General features: G+C 43.5%; 1 protein-coding gene across 3 annotated transcripts in view; it reads left to right on the top strand.

Moving 5' to 3' along the window:
* Window positions 1-537: 537 nt before the first annotated feature.
* LOC110530428 (tensin-3) overlaps window positions 538-16,973 on the top strand; it is a 77,180-nt gene continuing 60,744 nt past the window's right edge. For 2 of the 3 annotated variants that reach the window (XM_036986059.2, XM_090182447.1), the window contains exons 1-4: window positions 2,832-3,322; window positions 13,016-13,186; window positions 13,641-13,691; window positions 14,024-14,146. In XM_036986059.2, coding sequence (XP_036841954.2) covers window positions 13,037-13,186; window positions 13,641-13,691; window positions 14,024-14,146 — 324 coding nt within the window. In that variant the 5' untranslated portion in view covers window positions 2,832-3,322; window positions 13,016-13,036. Of the gene's footprint in view, window positions 677-2,831; window positions 3,323-13,015; window positions 13,187-13,640; window positions 13,692-14,023; window positions 14,147-16,973 lie in introns of those variants that run through there. The other variant, XM_036986060.2, reaches the window with a different exon arrangement.

Consider the following 16,973-nt stretch of genomic DNA (forward strand, 5'->3'; position numbering starts at 1 on the left):
GGTGTTCACTGTCAAAGGTGTAAACCCATGTACACTGTTATCCATTGTCATGTAAATGCTGCCTGAAAAGCACCAGCAGGCCTTGCCTTGGCCCCAAGTCAGAGCAGGTCCCCCGAGGCCCAGGCCCAGTGAGTCCCAGGAGCCAACACAGGCAAATCCTCTGTGGAAATGCACCAATAGTGGGTTCACCCATAGATGGTGCTAACGGCTAATCATTGACGGTTTGCCCAGGGAGTTGGCTTGCGCTCTCACAAACTCAATGGGGTTATTGAAGAACAAGTCCCATACCACTCATATACACTGTTCTAAATATTGTTTTGCTGTGGAAATTTACCACACAATCTTAACTGACAACTGCAAATAAGCCAAATAATGAAAATGTACACAATCCTTTCATAAGATGATATACTAACAGGAAGCTGTTTTAGATGACAACAACCCAGAAATGTCCGTGTGTGTGTAGGCTGGTGATATGAGGACTGTTTTTTTAGAACAATGGCAGGCTTTATTTTGGACAGAGTCAATCATTAGCTGGTCACTCCTTCAGTAACCAAGGTTTGCCACTCACAAAGTGCTGTTATGTAAGCCAGATTCCACTGTCCTCAGGTCAGCTACCAAAGAACTGAATCATCTCCAACATGCCACGGGTCATTGTAACACTGCTACACAACAGGAGGTACAGTTAAGTGAATTTCAATAGTGTTCAAAATGTGTTCTTCTGAAACCCTGTGGCGACTGCAACCTACTCTATAGAGATGATCTGTCATTACAATGTATTCATTGTAAGTTTCGGGTTATGCACTCTCTTCCACGTCAACATGTCACACGTCCTGGGGGTTGGTATAGCTGTTGTTGCCAATAGTTACTGTAGGTCTATGTACTTACATTTTGTCTGTTGTCTTACTTGCATTTAATGTGGTGCCAGTGGTTGGTATTGCTGTAACCCACTTCCGTTCTTCATGTGCCGTCTTGACTTGCTTCATTCTAGATAATATGCCAAATATTCATAGAAAAATAAACAGTTCCGATGGATAAACATTATAATGATCATATGGGTGTATTTTAGACTGATCTATAGATGAAAATACATATAAAACAAACACAATAAACCAAACACAAACAAATATTGCTGCATAGGGAATACCTCTCATCTGATACTTACTATACATCTATTGACAGATGACAATCAATAGTCAATTATATATTTTGATGGTGGTCCCATCTTTATTCATTTTTACCAGCTGTATATGGTGTATATACTGTACATTATAATGAGCGTGAAGGTCACCCTTGTAAGAGCTACACTATATATACAAAAGTATGTGGACAACCCTTCAAATTAGGGGATTCTGCTATTTCAGCCACACACGTTTCTGACAGGTGTATAAAATCGAGCACACAGCCATGCAATCTCCACAGACTGACATTGGCAGTAGAATGGCCTTACTGAAGAACTCAGAGACTTTCAACGTGGCACTTGTCATAGGATGCCACCTTTCCAACAAGTCAGTTTGTCACATTTCTACCCTGCTAGAGCTGCCCCGGTAAGTGCTGTTATTGTGAAGTGGAAATGTTTAGGAGCAACAACGGCTCAGCCGCGAAGAGGTACACCACACAAGCTCACACAACGGGACCGCCGAGTGCTGAAGCGTGTCGCGTGTAAATATCGTCTGTCCTCGGTTGCAACACTCACTACTGAGTTATGAACGGCCTCTGGAAGCAACGTCAGCACAATAACTGTTTGTTGGGAACTTCATGAAATGGATTTCCTTGGCCGAGCAGCCACACACAAGCCTAAGATCACCATGCGCAATGACGTCGGCTGGAGTAGTGTAAAGCTCAAAGCAGAAGCAGTAGAAACACGTTCTCTGGAGTGGTGAATCACGCTTCACCATCTGGCAGTCCGACAGACGAATCTGGGTTTGGCGGATGCTAGGAGAACACTACCTGTCCCAATGCATGGTGCCAACTGTAAAGTTTGGTGGAGGAGGAATAATGGTCTATGACTGTTTTTCATGGTTCGGCCTAGTCCCCTTAGTTCCAGGAAAGGGAAATCTTAACACTACAGCATACATACATTCTAGACGATTCTGCGCTTCCAACTTTGTGGCAACAGTTTGGGGAAGGCCCTTTCCTGTTTCAGCATGACAGTGCCTCCACGACGCGAGGTCCATACAGAAATGGTTTGTTGAGATTGGTGTGGAAGAACTTGACTGGCCTGCACAGAGCTCTGACCTCAACACTATTCGCCCAGCATCAGTGGACCGAACTAATGCTCTTGTGGCTGAATAGAAGCAAATCCCAGAAGAGTGGAGGCTGTTGTAGCAGCAAAGGGGGGACCAACTCCATTTTAATGCCCATGATTTTGGAATGAGATGTTTGACAAGAAAGTGTCCACATACTTTTGGTCATGTTGTGCATTTCCTTGAGGGCTCCAGACACTTCAACAAATGGCTCAACTAAGCGGAATAGATTTCAATGATTTTTGTTTAACCAGCTGATCAAATGTTCAGTATAATGTGCCCCCCTGTTCCATCACCCCCACCCACCCCCCTGTAAACTCTCTCTGTGTGTGTGTGTGTGTGTGTGTGTGTGTGTGTGTGTGTGTGTGTGTGTGTGTGTGCGTGTGCGTGTGTTTGTTTTTGTGTTTGTGTGTGTGTGTGTGTGTGTGTGTGTGTGTGTGTGCGTGTGCGTGTGCGTGTGTGTGTGTCCATCCACTGGCCAGCTCTGGCAAAAACTGAAGCAGACATGGAGGCAGTATGAGAATGTGTGTGAGTGAGAGAGAGGTGGAGTGGGTGGAAAGGGAGGAGGGAGGGAGAGTGGAAGAGGGAGGGATCAGCGAGGGAGGCAGCCCCAGCCCAGCCACAGTGGGAGGACTATCCCATGCCAGGACTTGTGTCTGCGGCAGCACCTAGCAGCCTTCACTGACTGAAGGAAGTGTGTTGGGGGTTGAGTGGAGCAGAGCAGTGCAGCAGTTCAGGAACAGAGTAGGGCTTCCATTTTAACAAGGCCAACAGAAGCCAACAGCCAGTAGTAGGATTCAGCTGCAACAGCCTGGGAGGGAGCAGCAGTGGGGGCGGCAAAGCCGGACAAAGTGAGCTCACAGAAGTGCCTCTGATCACCCTGCAACCGCATTCCAGCACAGGAGAATGAGCCAGTCAGCCTCCTCTAAGCCTGTGTGACGGGACCTAAACTAAACCTCATCTTCTCTTCTCTTCTTTGCCTGGACATTATCACCCTCCTCTTTTTCAGCAGTGTCTGACTGACAAGGGATTTCAAAGGAAGAAAGAGAATAAAAGTTCCTACTTTCAGTTTTGAAACGGTAAGGTTTGGAGTTTTAAGTAGTTTGTAGTGTTTTACTTGCAGGGGAGATGGTTTTTGTGTTGTGCTAGTACTTCAAATCAGTTCTTGAGTAGTTTCATGCAGTCTGGTGATGTTATCAATGCTTCTCTCTTTATCCTGTGGTTCAAGCACATTTCATTCAGTGGAATTCATTCAAAATATAAAATGGGGGCATTGCTTAGTCTTTATTTACTTTGGCTCTGTGCCCTGCTTGTGTGTGTGTGTGTGTGTGTGTGTGTGTGTGTGTGTGTGTGTGTGTGTCAGCGAGGGGGGGGGGGACCATGCGGAATTCTGACGAGAGAGAAGGGGGTCATTCAAACTCAACGTGCAGTGTGGGTGTGATTTCTTTGAATGATACAGTGAGTGTTGTTAATTAAAAAACCATGATCTCTTCATCAAGCTTTGGCTGCAGCTTTTCACACAGTGAGAGAATCGCGCCACTGTGAATGTCCTACTGGTTAAGCTTTCTTTTGTATTGGTTTGGTACTCCATGATAGTTGGGGCTTTGCTGTGCTGGAGACCTTTCAGAGCTAGCATAGTCCTCAATGAGTCTGCAGCATTTATTTTTTCATTTCATTTTTTACTACATTTGTTGAATGGCTGGTCCGCTGGGAGGAAGACAAGATGGAAAGAGAAAGAGAGATATACATATTCTTCAAGCCACAGCTGCTGCGTGGTATTCCAGGCCTCAGGGCTGCACTTTTTAGGCAGCCATTGTTGATGACATGTACAAGAGTCCCTCTTACCTCACATTGGCTACACCCTCCTCCTTACCTGTCTAGATATCTCCATTTCTCTCCTTCCTGTAGCTATCTATCTTTAAAACAAACAGAAGAAAAGCTCTACTGCACCATGAACACACACATAAGAACACACACATACAGATAATGTTTAACTATCAATAGGAACTGTGAGACAAGTGTAGAAAGAACACAGAAAACATGGGAGTTCAATTCTCTTCTCTGTCTCTCTCTCTCCTTTGATAAAAGAGAGATTACAAAGAGCTAGCTGAGAGATGGATGAATAGGACCCTGATAATGTGGTTTGGAAGAAGGCTAGTGTGTGTGTACAGTAAGCTAAGTAGAAAAAGGGATTCGGTTCTTCACAGGGCAGGGACTGACTGTAGGGCTGAGGGCTGCTGGGGCAGTATAGTGTCACAGAAAGGAGCAGCTAGCCGCACAGCACACATATGTAAGCCATTAGCCAGAGTGAAGAGAGGGAGAGCAATGAGAGAGAGAGAGAGAAAACGGGAGGGTAATCCATTTTGGAACGCATTCCTCTATGACCTTGGGAACGAAGGTGGTAATTAGGTGGTGCTTTAGGAGGCTGGTGGGTGCTGCTGCTGCACACAGATTCAGCCAGAGGCAGGGAAGCAGCTCGCTTTCATTTCCCTTCAAAACATCCTGTGAAAATGAGACACAACTATATGTTTGAGTTCCAGAATTGCTAAATAAACAGCATTAAAAAGATCCCCTTTTCTCCAGTTCCCCCTCCTGCTGCTTTCCCCCCTACAGATTCCACCGTTTTGTTTATTTCGGCCCTTCGGTGTTGAATGGGCCTCAAAGCCACAGCGTAAATGCATCGAGCGAGACAGGAAACAGGCAGAACAAACTATGGCCTCTTCTCCCCAAAGCCACTTCATCCATCCAGCCTATGATGTTGTTGTGGGAGATGTTATCCTCCCTGACTGTTTAAAGTGTGCTGCTGCTGCTGCTTCCATTCATGCCAGGTATAAGAGCATGCATGGTGCTCTGTCCGACTGACTGATGGGAATTAGGGTGGGTTATTAGATGGTGTCCAGATTGGAATGCTAAATACCTTCAGGAGCCCACAGTCTATGCAAACTAGCAGTAGCACTGAGAAGCGATATACCGCACCACAAGCAAAGAACATGCAGTGTTGAGGTGAAGAGTTGAACCTCAGCCATACAAAACTAAAGCGCAGGCTCAGCTATTCCAACCTTCCATATTGTGTGTGTACACTCCCTGGAAAATAGAGTTGGACAAGAAAGACACAAAGACAACATTGGAAACAATATAAGAATTCCAATGCTCCATTGAATATATGCTTGTTTGCAGAGGCCTTAACTCTGTGACCCAAAGCCAGCGGAGATCCTACTAGTACTAAAAGGTGAAATGACGGGTTGCAAATTACATATGACAAGGGCCTATTAAAAAAAATCCACCTTTACAGTCTCCCCATAAGCAGCCGGACTTCCTGAAACGTTAAAAAACATGTTTGGTGTGGCTGAGGGTCGAAGATGAATGTTTCCCTGGCTGCCGAACCAAGCACACTGACTCCCAGAGAGACAGTAGGCTATGTGTGGCTGGTTTTTACATTGGTCCACAGCACAGCCAAGTCCTCCCATGCTGGGCTGTACTGAGCCATATCCTCCCTTGCAGAAATATCAAATTTGGTTTGCTTAGCTTTCATCCTTCATTCCACTATTCATAAATGGAAGTATGGCACATTCGACTTGTTAATACCATATTAACTTTAGGTCCTGGTGGAGAGGCTGACTCTACTTTATTGACAATATTTGGTTCAGAGAGAACTGGGAGGTTTCTTTTCTGGAGTGTTAAGTTGGTGGAGATCCGTCTGCTCTCCTTTTCACCACTGGAACATATTTTGCTTTAATGTGACCAATGGTGAATTCTCAACTAACCCAATAATGGACTGCACTGCCACAAACTGGCAGTCATGAACCAAGGCCAGCCAATAGGAACACTTCTAAATTTGATGTTTTGAGTCATGGAATGGAACTTACCACGAGCCAGCCAAGGGGTGATTGTTGGCCATCACATGTTGGCAATATATCCTAAGAAAGTAATAGTGTGGTGAACCTACATCCAATAAGGAATATTGGCTACTCCTGAGCAGTCAAATGATTGAGTAGACGGTGCCTATTTGTTGCCAACTACTATCCCATTGATCTTTAAATCATGGACTTTGTTCACTACATTCTTTCCCTGTTCAATACCTCCCGTATTTATTGACTGATCTACTGGTCCATTGAAATATGCCTAATTTAGTAAGACATGGCTATTATTGTAGTTATTGATCTGGTTTCTGGCCAGACACTGCTGGTGAAATAGTACCTGCTTGGTAAGTCAGGACATATGAATGATATTTACCAATAAAACAATGATTAGGACTTCTAAAGATGGCCAGCTGTGGTAGTAAGCACTGTGGACTGTATGGCTGCAGAGTGAGTTTTATCCCCTCCGTGTGGCTTTAGACACTGTCTTTAAAGGATTACACTGCTTCCCTCACCTTAAGCTGTTTCATGTGCTGCTCCTTTTCCCTCTACACCAAGGACTCCCTCTCTCGGTTTTTCCATTCCTTTAACAGCCATAGTTTATGCTTGTTTCACTTCTCTTGAGTTTCATCCACATCTAATGCTTAATTTCAATATCCATCCAAATATATGGTGTTTTTTAACAAATCACTCTCACAGTCACACATACACACAGTCTCCACTCCATCATGATCACCCGAATGTGCCTTTCGTGAAAAACGTAACTGAGGATTCTGAAGACGTGTAGCAACCGGACTAACAACATACAAACAAAACTTGGATGTCTTAATTGGACTTTGTTGCTGTCGTCCAATCCTATGATCCCAATTGGATGACTTTATTATTTGTGACAGGCCAGAATGCTGAGTTTTTGTCAACCGTTGTCACCGACATGTGCTAAAAAATGAAAACAACCATGATGTCACTGTTCACATGATTGGGCCACGTTTCCATCCTCTGAGGCTGACCAACATTGATTACTAGTTGGTGGATTTTATCCTCAGCATATCAGCAGCGCTCAGTGTTTCCTCTGCGTAGGCTGTCACTGTGAATAAGAATTTGTTCTTAACTGACTTGCCTAATTAAATAAAGGTTCAATTTCCCTGCAATTTAAGATGGAATATTCCATGCAGTGTCAACTACAGCCAGGTGAGAGGTGTAGTTTCCAGGACTGATCAGGGCTGTGTTTCAATAATCTGAGGTGGTACCTCTCTTCGCCTCAGACCTCTCCTTCATGATGACTGAAAGAAAGGAAACCATTGGAGACTATTGAGACGCAGTCCCAGGCCTCACAGTGCCGAGTGATCTATATACATCTAAGCCTCGCTGACAGCGCCCACGCACCACAGCCCAGCCAGCATTTACCCATACCTCCAGGGGCTGTGTCAGCCAGGGGTTCCAAAGTAGACACACCTAAATCCCCTAGAATCCTTACCTACACTAGTATACCTGTTTCAGCTTGTTCTCTATGAAGCCTGCTGCTGGCAACCTACTTTTCAAACACCACTCTGCTTAGCTTAGGCCTACGCCTTCTCATCCGCCATTACTCTACTGTCTACTCCCAGTCATTGTGCCATGGGTGGGCTGTGCTTTCCGATCCTTAGCTCGGCTGCCTGGGATGTTTGTTGTGTTGTGCCCTTGTGGCCGAGCGCCATGCCCTGAACCAGGAACAAAAGCACTCCTTGTAAATTAAAGAGCAATGATCTGTAGTGCATGTTGGGGCAAGTCATTGCTGTTTTCCTGACGTGACTGGTGAGAGACAGAATGGGACTATGGGAGAGAGAGGTTTAGTTGAAAGGAACTACCGCAGTGTAGAGTATGTCTGGATGATTTATATTGATATGTGATTGAGTATAAAATGATGGAGTTTTAGGATTACATGAAATAGATGAGTGGATTTCCCTAACTTGTTTAAAATATCTGTGCTCACATCGAAATGTAGATTTGTCATCAGGTGTACTCTGAAATATGTTTTGATGTATATAATAATTAAAAAAAGTAGGATAGTCTTTATAAAATAATGAAACGTCAATATAATGTAGGCCTACCCTCCATAGAGCTTCGTGGGATGAGGAAGACTTTGCCCACATTGATTCTATCAAATACCTTATCAAGGGCCGACTATCAAACACAGACTTTAACCTCAAACAGACTTTCAACTCAAATAGGCTTTAACCTCAGAGTTTTGAATAACTTTATTAAGTACAGTGAAATGTCTTTCCATACCCAAAATAAAGTCATCAATATCAATGTAGTTCTAAAAGTAACATAAGGTAGAACAAAAACACACATACAGGGTCAGTTCCAATAGCATATTTACAATGTGCAGGGATACTGGAGTGATAGAGGTAGATACAGTACTGTATGTATAGGGGTAAGTTGACTAGGCATCAAGATATATGGCGTACAGAGTAGCATCAGTGTATATTATGTTTGTGTGTGAGTGTGTGTGCGTGTGTGTAGAGTCAGTATAAATGTTATTTGTGTGAGCAAATTAAGTGTGTATTTGGGTGCATTTGCGTGTGTGTGTTTGTGTGTTATTGTGTTGGAGTGTCAGTGTGCGTGAGTGTGTAGAGTCCTTTGAGTGTGCATAGAGACAGTGCAAAGAAATTTAAAATACAAGGGTCAAGTCAGGTAGTCCATGTAGCCATTTTGTTCTCTATTTAGCAATCTTATGGCTTGGGGATTGAAGGTAAAGTACTGGAGGTTACCCATCTCCTCTCTCTGAAACTATGCTCTGACACTTTCTTAAACACAGTCCAGTCCAATCTCCCTCTCACCTAGTCCCCTCCGCCACTGAAAACACAACCCTCAAATGTTGGCCAGTCAACCTTTTCATACATTTCTGATAGACAGTGTTTCCTGCAGCTACCGGAGAAAATTGACATACCATGCTATTACACTAACTGCAGACCCTTGTGACACCCCCTACACACACACACACACACACACACACACACACACACACACACACAAACACACACACACACACACACACACACACACACGCACACACACACGGTCCCTTTTCATTCTTCTCCGAGGGGTTTAAGCCCCTGGGTGCAGTAGTCCACGGCCCCCTGGTTTTATGGTCCTGGCCCCTTTCTCCAGAGTCCTTCAAAGTGTTTGCCTTTAGCCTGCAGTCACTTCAGACTTGATTACAGTTTTTAACAATCACTTTGGCACTAATTTCAGAACCTTGTGGTCCTTTTTCAAAACTCTAGACACAAAACTCAAAACGGCCATCACTTGTAACACAGGCTGTCCAATGTTAAAAACATTGCATTGTGCATTCACATCGTTAAAGAAACCTTGCACTTGCTGAATCATTGGTTAAAATAACTAATTTATCATGAAATACCATAGGAACATTCATTTAGATCACCCACACACAAGATACCTATAGTTTCACTGTGTAGTTGTTCGTACAATCATTAAATATTGTAGTACAAAATATGTGATACATGTTTCCTTATGCTACTACATGTAAATACATCACTGTAAAATGACTAGTAGATAGAATACTACAGACACAGTGGAATCACTAAACAAAATATGACATTTATTGATGAAATACAATAAAATCACAACATAGGTTTCTTTGAATCAAAACAAAAATAATTAGCAACAAAAAAATAAAAAACAGTTAAAGGTCAACTGCAGTGTTCCTCACCTGGCTTACTGTAAAACATCACTGCAGTGTTCCTCACCTGGCTTACTGTAAAACATCACTGCAGTGTTCCTCACCTGGCTTACTGTAAAACATCACTGCAGTGTTCCTCACCTGGCTTACTGTAAAACATCACTGCAGTGTTCCTCACCTGGCTTACTGTAAAACATCACTGCAGTGTTCCTCACCTGGCTTACTGTAAAACATAACTGCAGTGTTCCTCACCTGGTTTACTGTAAAACATCACTGCAGTGTTCCTCACCTGGTTTACTGTAAAACATCACTGCAGTGTTCCTCACCTGGCTTACTGTAAAACATCACTGCAGTGTTCCTCACCTGGCTTACTGTAAAACATCACTGCAGTCTTCCTCACCTGGCTTACTGTAAAACATCACTGCAGTGTTCCTCACCTGGCTTACTGTAAAACATCACTGCAGTGTTCCTCACCTGGCTTACTGTAAAACATCACTGCAGTGTTCCTCACCTGGCTTACTGTAAAAAGCAAAACAAAAGATTGATTACTACTTCTATATTTCCATCAACCCTGTCTTGTGGATTTGGCCACAGGTTCTCTTCCACATCACAATGGATGTTTTCATTAGCCAAACATTTTGGGAAGAATCTTCGGGCATGGCGAACCCAGGCCTGACACTGGTCTGCCTTGATGTCATTGCATGCATCATCCATGGCCTGGAGAGGGTGGCTTGTTCGTGAGGGCGCCTATCATATACAGCACCTTCCACCTCCATGTGGAGAAAAATTATTAAATCGGGTTAAGGAAAGAAGAGTATGAGGGTAAGCACAGGGTGGTAAATTGTAGATGGGCCTGAAACCATGCTTGCACCATTTGAGCATGGTGGAACCTGACATTATCCCACACAATGACATAGGTCATGCTATCAGCTCTACAGACCTGATTTAGCTCATCAAAGACGGTTACATTCAAACAGCGAATCATGTGGCTGCCTGCAACTCAATATATAGAGTATATAAAGTAGAGAGCTCTAGATGTTGTTCAACCAAACATTAGAACGCGCAAGATGCTTAATCTAAGCAACTTTGACCGTGGTATGATTGTTGATGCCACACATGGTGATTCCAGCATCTCAGAAACAGCTGCCTTCCTGGGATTTTTATGCACTACAGTCTCTAGAGTTTACAGAGAACGGTGCGATAAACAAAACACATTCAGTGAGCGGCAGTTCTGTGGGCAAAACCACCTTGTTCATGAATGAGGTCAGAAGAAAATGTCCAGACTCATTCAAGCTAACAGAAAGGCCACAAACGCTCAAATAACAGCTGTTTAAAACAGTGGTGTGCAGAAGGGCATCTCTTAACGTACAATTCCGTGAATAATTCAGGCTGTTGTGGAGGCAAAAGTACTAGATAGGTGTACCTAATAAAGTGGCCGGTGAGTGTACAGTAATGTCAAATATGAAAATATGGTCTGGAAAAGTGGTACATGTGACCATAGAAACAGTGTCTGATAAAGAATGATGATGAAATATTACATCCATAGATAATGTAGTACAATTGGTTCATGTTCCACGGTAATTGGTGTCAATGGATCTCGTTATCCTGAAACCTTCATGATCTAAACATGGAATATCGTTTGTCAGTTTCCGTAAAACTATGCATTAAGAGTAACGCAACAGTACCTTATCATTTTGAGCAGTTGTATCAATTGATAGTTGGATCATTGTAATGAAATGCATTTTGAAATGGTAATACTTTGATGTTAAGTTGTGTCATTTTGAGCAGGTGATTTAAGTTCAATGAACAAGTGATCTTAGCGTTATGTGTATTGTATCCAAGCAATTAGAAAGAGTGTTAAAGCTTTGAAAAATGTGCATTTTGAATATTGGTTGTGCGTTTGTGTCTAGAGTTTTGAAAAATGACATCAAGGTTCCCGAAAACAGTGCCAAAGTGATTGTAAAAAACTGTAACTGGCACATTCAGACCTTTTCACTGTTGATCACAACAAACAATCAGGTGACCGGACTGAAACACGACATTTCGATTCAATCCCTTTGTCGTTGGGAGTGTGTGGTGTTAGGGTGGGAGCAGAAATACATTCCAAGCTGACTATTTGTGGTCATCCTGTTGGTCTAGATTAGATAGAGGTCAGGCATGCAATAGACTGACACGTAGATATTGAGAGTTTTGTTGTTTCGTAATTCTAGCTCTACACAGCCATGCCAAAGCTATGCCTCTGTGGTAACTAACGTGAAATCAATACTGATCTGAGTGTGTTGTGAATTTATGAAATGTCTTTCTGTTTGATTCCTTACTTTGATTCTCGTTGTTACTGAGATTATAAAACTGATAGAATGACCTACAAATAGAACATGATAATGATGTGAAAATGATTCCTAGAAGAATTCACGCTGGGATTTGTATTGTGGTATTTTGGATGGATTGTCTTCGTAGGGGCGCCAGTTAACTGCCTGCCTGTTGTTTAAAGAATCACTTCCCTATTTCCCAGCTGACAGGAAAGACAGAGCACTAGGCCAAAACACAGATCACAGATGGATAGATAAGAGATGTGTGGATGAGTAGGGGAAGCCTCTCTCTCCCGCTCTCTTTCTCTCTCCCCAGCAGCTACACAGGAAGTTCATGACCATGAGGTCACAGGAACAAGCCATATTTCAGGACTACACAGCACATGACTGGTTTAAACTGGAAGACAACAGAGTTTTCATGTTTTTTTGTTGTTTCATTGTTGCTGTCTGTCTTGTTTTTACTGTGCGAACTTGAGAATGATCAGTTGGTGACTATTTCCTTGTTTTCATATTCAAAAGCAGTTACTTTTTCCATGGAGTAAATGGAAATTAGGAATACAACTAAAGTGAACATAGAAGTGGAAATAGTGTTTCATCATCATCTGCAGTAACCTATCATGAGGCATAATGGCAGTCAGTGTGGCACCTGTGCAGACAGACAGTTAAATGTAAACATACGTCCTCCTTTGTCATACAATCTACAGTAGGCCTGTGTTCCTATTGTAAAGGTATCAGTGGGGTGGCAGAGCACAATGGCTGACACCAAGGACTTTGCTCATCAAACATTGACTAGAGTGAAAACATGCATCCTGTCAATGGGCAGAGGAAAGTGTGTTGCAGGCCCTGAGGCATCTCTCTCTCTCTCTCTCTCTCTCTCTCTCTCTCTCTCTCTCTCTCTCTCTCTCCTTCCCTCCCTCCCAACAGGAAGAAGACCCAGATGTGAGAATGGATGAGGGATACGAACTTGACCTGACCTACGTGACTGAGCGCATCATTGCCGTGTCCTTCCCTCGGACATGCTCAGAAGAGATCTACCTCCACAACCTGAAGGATGTCACACGGATGCTCAAGTCCAAGCACGCAGATAACTACCTGGTCAGTTAACACTACTCTCGTGCATGTGTCTCACACCATTCTTCATCTCACTTGTAGTGCATAGACTATTGAGATACAGTACCTAGTCCTTTCTGTCTTATCTGACATCTTGTGGCAGACATCAGATTTCTATCAGAGTGAGATCATTAAAGTTTATCTAAAGTTTGCTTTGTTTATTTGGTTTAAAGTGTGACTGTTATTCACCCTATGTCATTGTCTCATTGGCACATTTTGTGGTTTCTAGAGAAGTGATGTTGACAGGACAAGAGCCTACTTTAACCTCAGCTCAACCATTTAGTGTGGAGTGCTGTGAAGCTTTCTTTAGTTCATATGGGAAAGAGGAAGTGAAAACGGTTGAAACAGTTACTTTTTAATAAGATAGTTATAAAAGGCATATAATAAAATTGCAACATAAATGTATGTATTCATGCGTACATATCTTTTTTCTTTCTAGATTATCAACCTGTCGGAGAAGAGACATGATCTCTCTAAAATGAACCCTAAGGTAAAGCAACCATGCTGTCTTTTTCCAAATGTGCAACATAAACAAAACATAGGGCAAGACACGAGGTGCTGAAGAGATACAGGTATCAACAAGCTGCAGAATGACTCGGCTGTATTTGCTATAGCTAAATCAATGGATATAAGTGGCAACATGGATCTCAACCGTATATGTTTGAACAACTGTCTAACGAGATAACCCTAGGATTTAGAAAGGCTGTCTCTAGGATTTCTGGAGACTCTGTGCGTGCTAAATAGATTGTTTAGGTTGTATAGAGGTTTTATTGATTAGAACTATCTATAACAGAGTGTGTGTGACTTACCTTGTGTTTGCAGACTCTGGACACGGGCTGGCCTGACCTGCATGCCCCTCCTCTGGATAAGATCTGTACAATTTGTAAGGCCATGGAAGGCTGGCTCAACGCTGACCCTCTGCACGTGGTGGTCATACACTGCAGGGTGAGCAGCATCCTCATCACTCTGTCATCACCCTCTCATCATCTCTCAGTTATTTTCTTCTGGCCAAAGATCCCTTGTCTCACCTTATCATATAAAGTCACTGTCCAGTAAAAAATCTAACTTTTTAAAAATTCTGTTAACTCATACCCAAATAATGTTGTTGACTTGTCTAATACTATTTGTGGTCAAAGCATACATTTGAGAAAAAAAACACTGATCAAACAGACCATTTCCAAATGTTTTGCTATTTCCTCATGCTGCTGAGGAAATAGCAAGCATGTACAATCAGCTGTGAACTCGCATTAATATTTTTAATGACCGGTATACGCCCACACCATTCTATAGTTGGGGTATGCCCACTCCATTCTATAGTTGGGGTATGCCCACACCATTCTATAGTTGGGGTATGCCCACTCCATTCTATAGTTGGGGTATGCCCACACCATTCTATAGTTGGGGTATGCCCACACCATTCTATAGTTGGGGTATGCCCACTCCATTCTATAGTTTGGGTATGCCCACACCATTCTATAGTTGGGGTATGCCCACTCCATTCTATAGTTGGGGTATGCCCACACCATTCTATAGTTGGGGTATGCCCACACCATTCTATAGTTGGGGTATTCCCACACCATTCTATAGTTGTGGTATGCCCACACCATTCTATAGTTGGGGTATGCCCACACCATTCTATAGTTGGGGTATGCCCACACCATTCTATAGTTGGGGTATGCCTACACCATTCTATATTTGGGGTATGCCCACACCATTCTATATTTGGGGTATGCCCACAGCATTCTATAGTTGGGGTATGCCCACACCATTCTATAGTTGGGGTATGCCCACTCCATTCTATAGTTGGGGTATGCCCACTCCATTCTATAGATGGGGTATGCCCACTTCATTCTATTGTTCGGGTATGCCCACTCCATTCTATAGTTGGGGTATGCCCACTTCATTCTATTGTTCGGGTATGCCCACTTCATTCTATAGTTGGGGTATGCCCACACCATTCTATAGTTGGGGTATGCCCACACCATTCTATAGTTGGGGTATGCCCACACCATTCTATAGTTGGGGTATGCCCACACCATTCTATAGTTGGGGTATGCCCACATCATTCTATAGTTGGGGTATGCCCACACCATTCTATAGTTGGGGTATGCCCACTCCATTCTATAGTTGGGGTATGCCCACTCCATTCTATAGTTGGGGTATGCCCACTCCATTCTATAGTTGGGGTATGCCCACACCATTCTATAGTTGGGGTATGCCCACACCATTCTATAGTTGGGGTATGCCCACACCATTCTATAGTTGGGGTATGCCCACTCCATTCTATAGTTGGGGTATGCCCACTTCATTCTATTGTTCGGGTATGCCCACTTCATTCTATAGTTGGGGTATGCCCACACCATTCTATAGTTGGGGTATGCCCACACCATTCTATAGTTGGGGTATGCCCACACCATTCTATAGTTGGGGTATGCCCACACCATTCTATAGTTGGGGTATGCCCACATCATTCTATAGTTGGGGTATGCCCACACCATTCTATAGTTGGGGTATGCCCACTCCATTCTATAGTTGGGGTATGCCCACACCATTCTATAGTTGGGGTATGCCTACACCATTCTATAGTTGGGGTATGCCCACACAATTCTATAGTTGGGGTATGCCCACTCCATTCTATAGTTGGGGTATGCCCACACCATTCTATAGTTGGGGTATGCCCACTCCATTCTATAGTTGGGGTATGCCCACACCATTCTATAGTTGGGGTATGCCCACACCATTCTATAGTTGGGGTATGCCCACTCCATTCTATAGTTTGGGTATGCCCACACCATTCTATAGTTGGGGTATGCCCACTCCATTCTATAGTTGGGGTATGCCCACACCATTCTATAGTTGGGGTATGCCCACACCATTCTATAGTTGGGGTATTCCCACACCATTCTATAGTTGTGGTATGCCCACACCATTCTATAGTTGGGGTATGCCCACACCATTCTATAGTTGGGGTATGCCCACACCATTCTATAGTTGGGGTATGCCTACACCATTCTATATTTGGGGTATGCCCACACCATTCTATATTTGGGGTATGCCCACAGCATTCTATAGTTGGGGTATGCCCACACCATTCTATAGTTGGGGTATGCCCACTCCATTCTATAGTTGGGGTATGCCCACTCCATTCTATAGTTGGGGTATGCCCACTTCATTCTATTGTTCGGGTATGCCCACTCCATTCTATAGTTGGGGTATGCCCACTTCATTCTATTGTTCGGGTATGCCCACTTCATTCTATAGTTGGGGTATGCCCACACCATTCTATAGTTGGGGTATGCCCACACCATTCTATAGTTGGGGTATGCCCACACCATTCTATAGTTGGGGTATGCCCACACCATTCTATAGTTGGGGTATGCCCACATCATTCTATAGTTGGGGTATGCCCACACCATTCTATAGTTGGGGTATGCCCACTCCATTCTATAGTTGGGGTATGCCCACTCCATTCTATAGTTGGGGTATGCCCACTCCATTCTATAGTTGGGGTATGCCCACACCATTCTATAGTTGGGGTATGCCCACACCATTCTATAGTTGGGGTATGCCCACACCATTCTATAGTTGGGGTATGCCCACTCCATTCTATAGTTGGGGTATGCCCACACCATTCTATAGTTGGGGTATGCCCACACCATTCTATAGTTGGGGTATGCCCACACCATTCTATAGTTGGGGTATGCCCACACCATTCCAACACAGGGAGAATTCAGCAGAAGGTACTACCGGTTGGCGCGTGGGGTCATGGTAA

The sequence above is a fragment of the Oncorhynchus mykiss genome, chromosome 8, assembly GCF_057628025.1.
Source record: "Oncorhynchus mykiss isolate SJ-2025 chromosome 8, ASM5762802v1, whole genome shotgun sequence".
Lineage (NCBI taxonomy): Eukaryota > Metazoa > Chordata > Actinopteri > Salmoniformes > Salmonidae > Oncorhynchus > Oncorhynchus mykiss.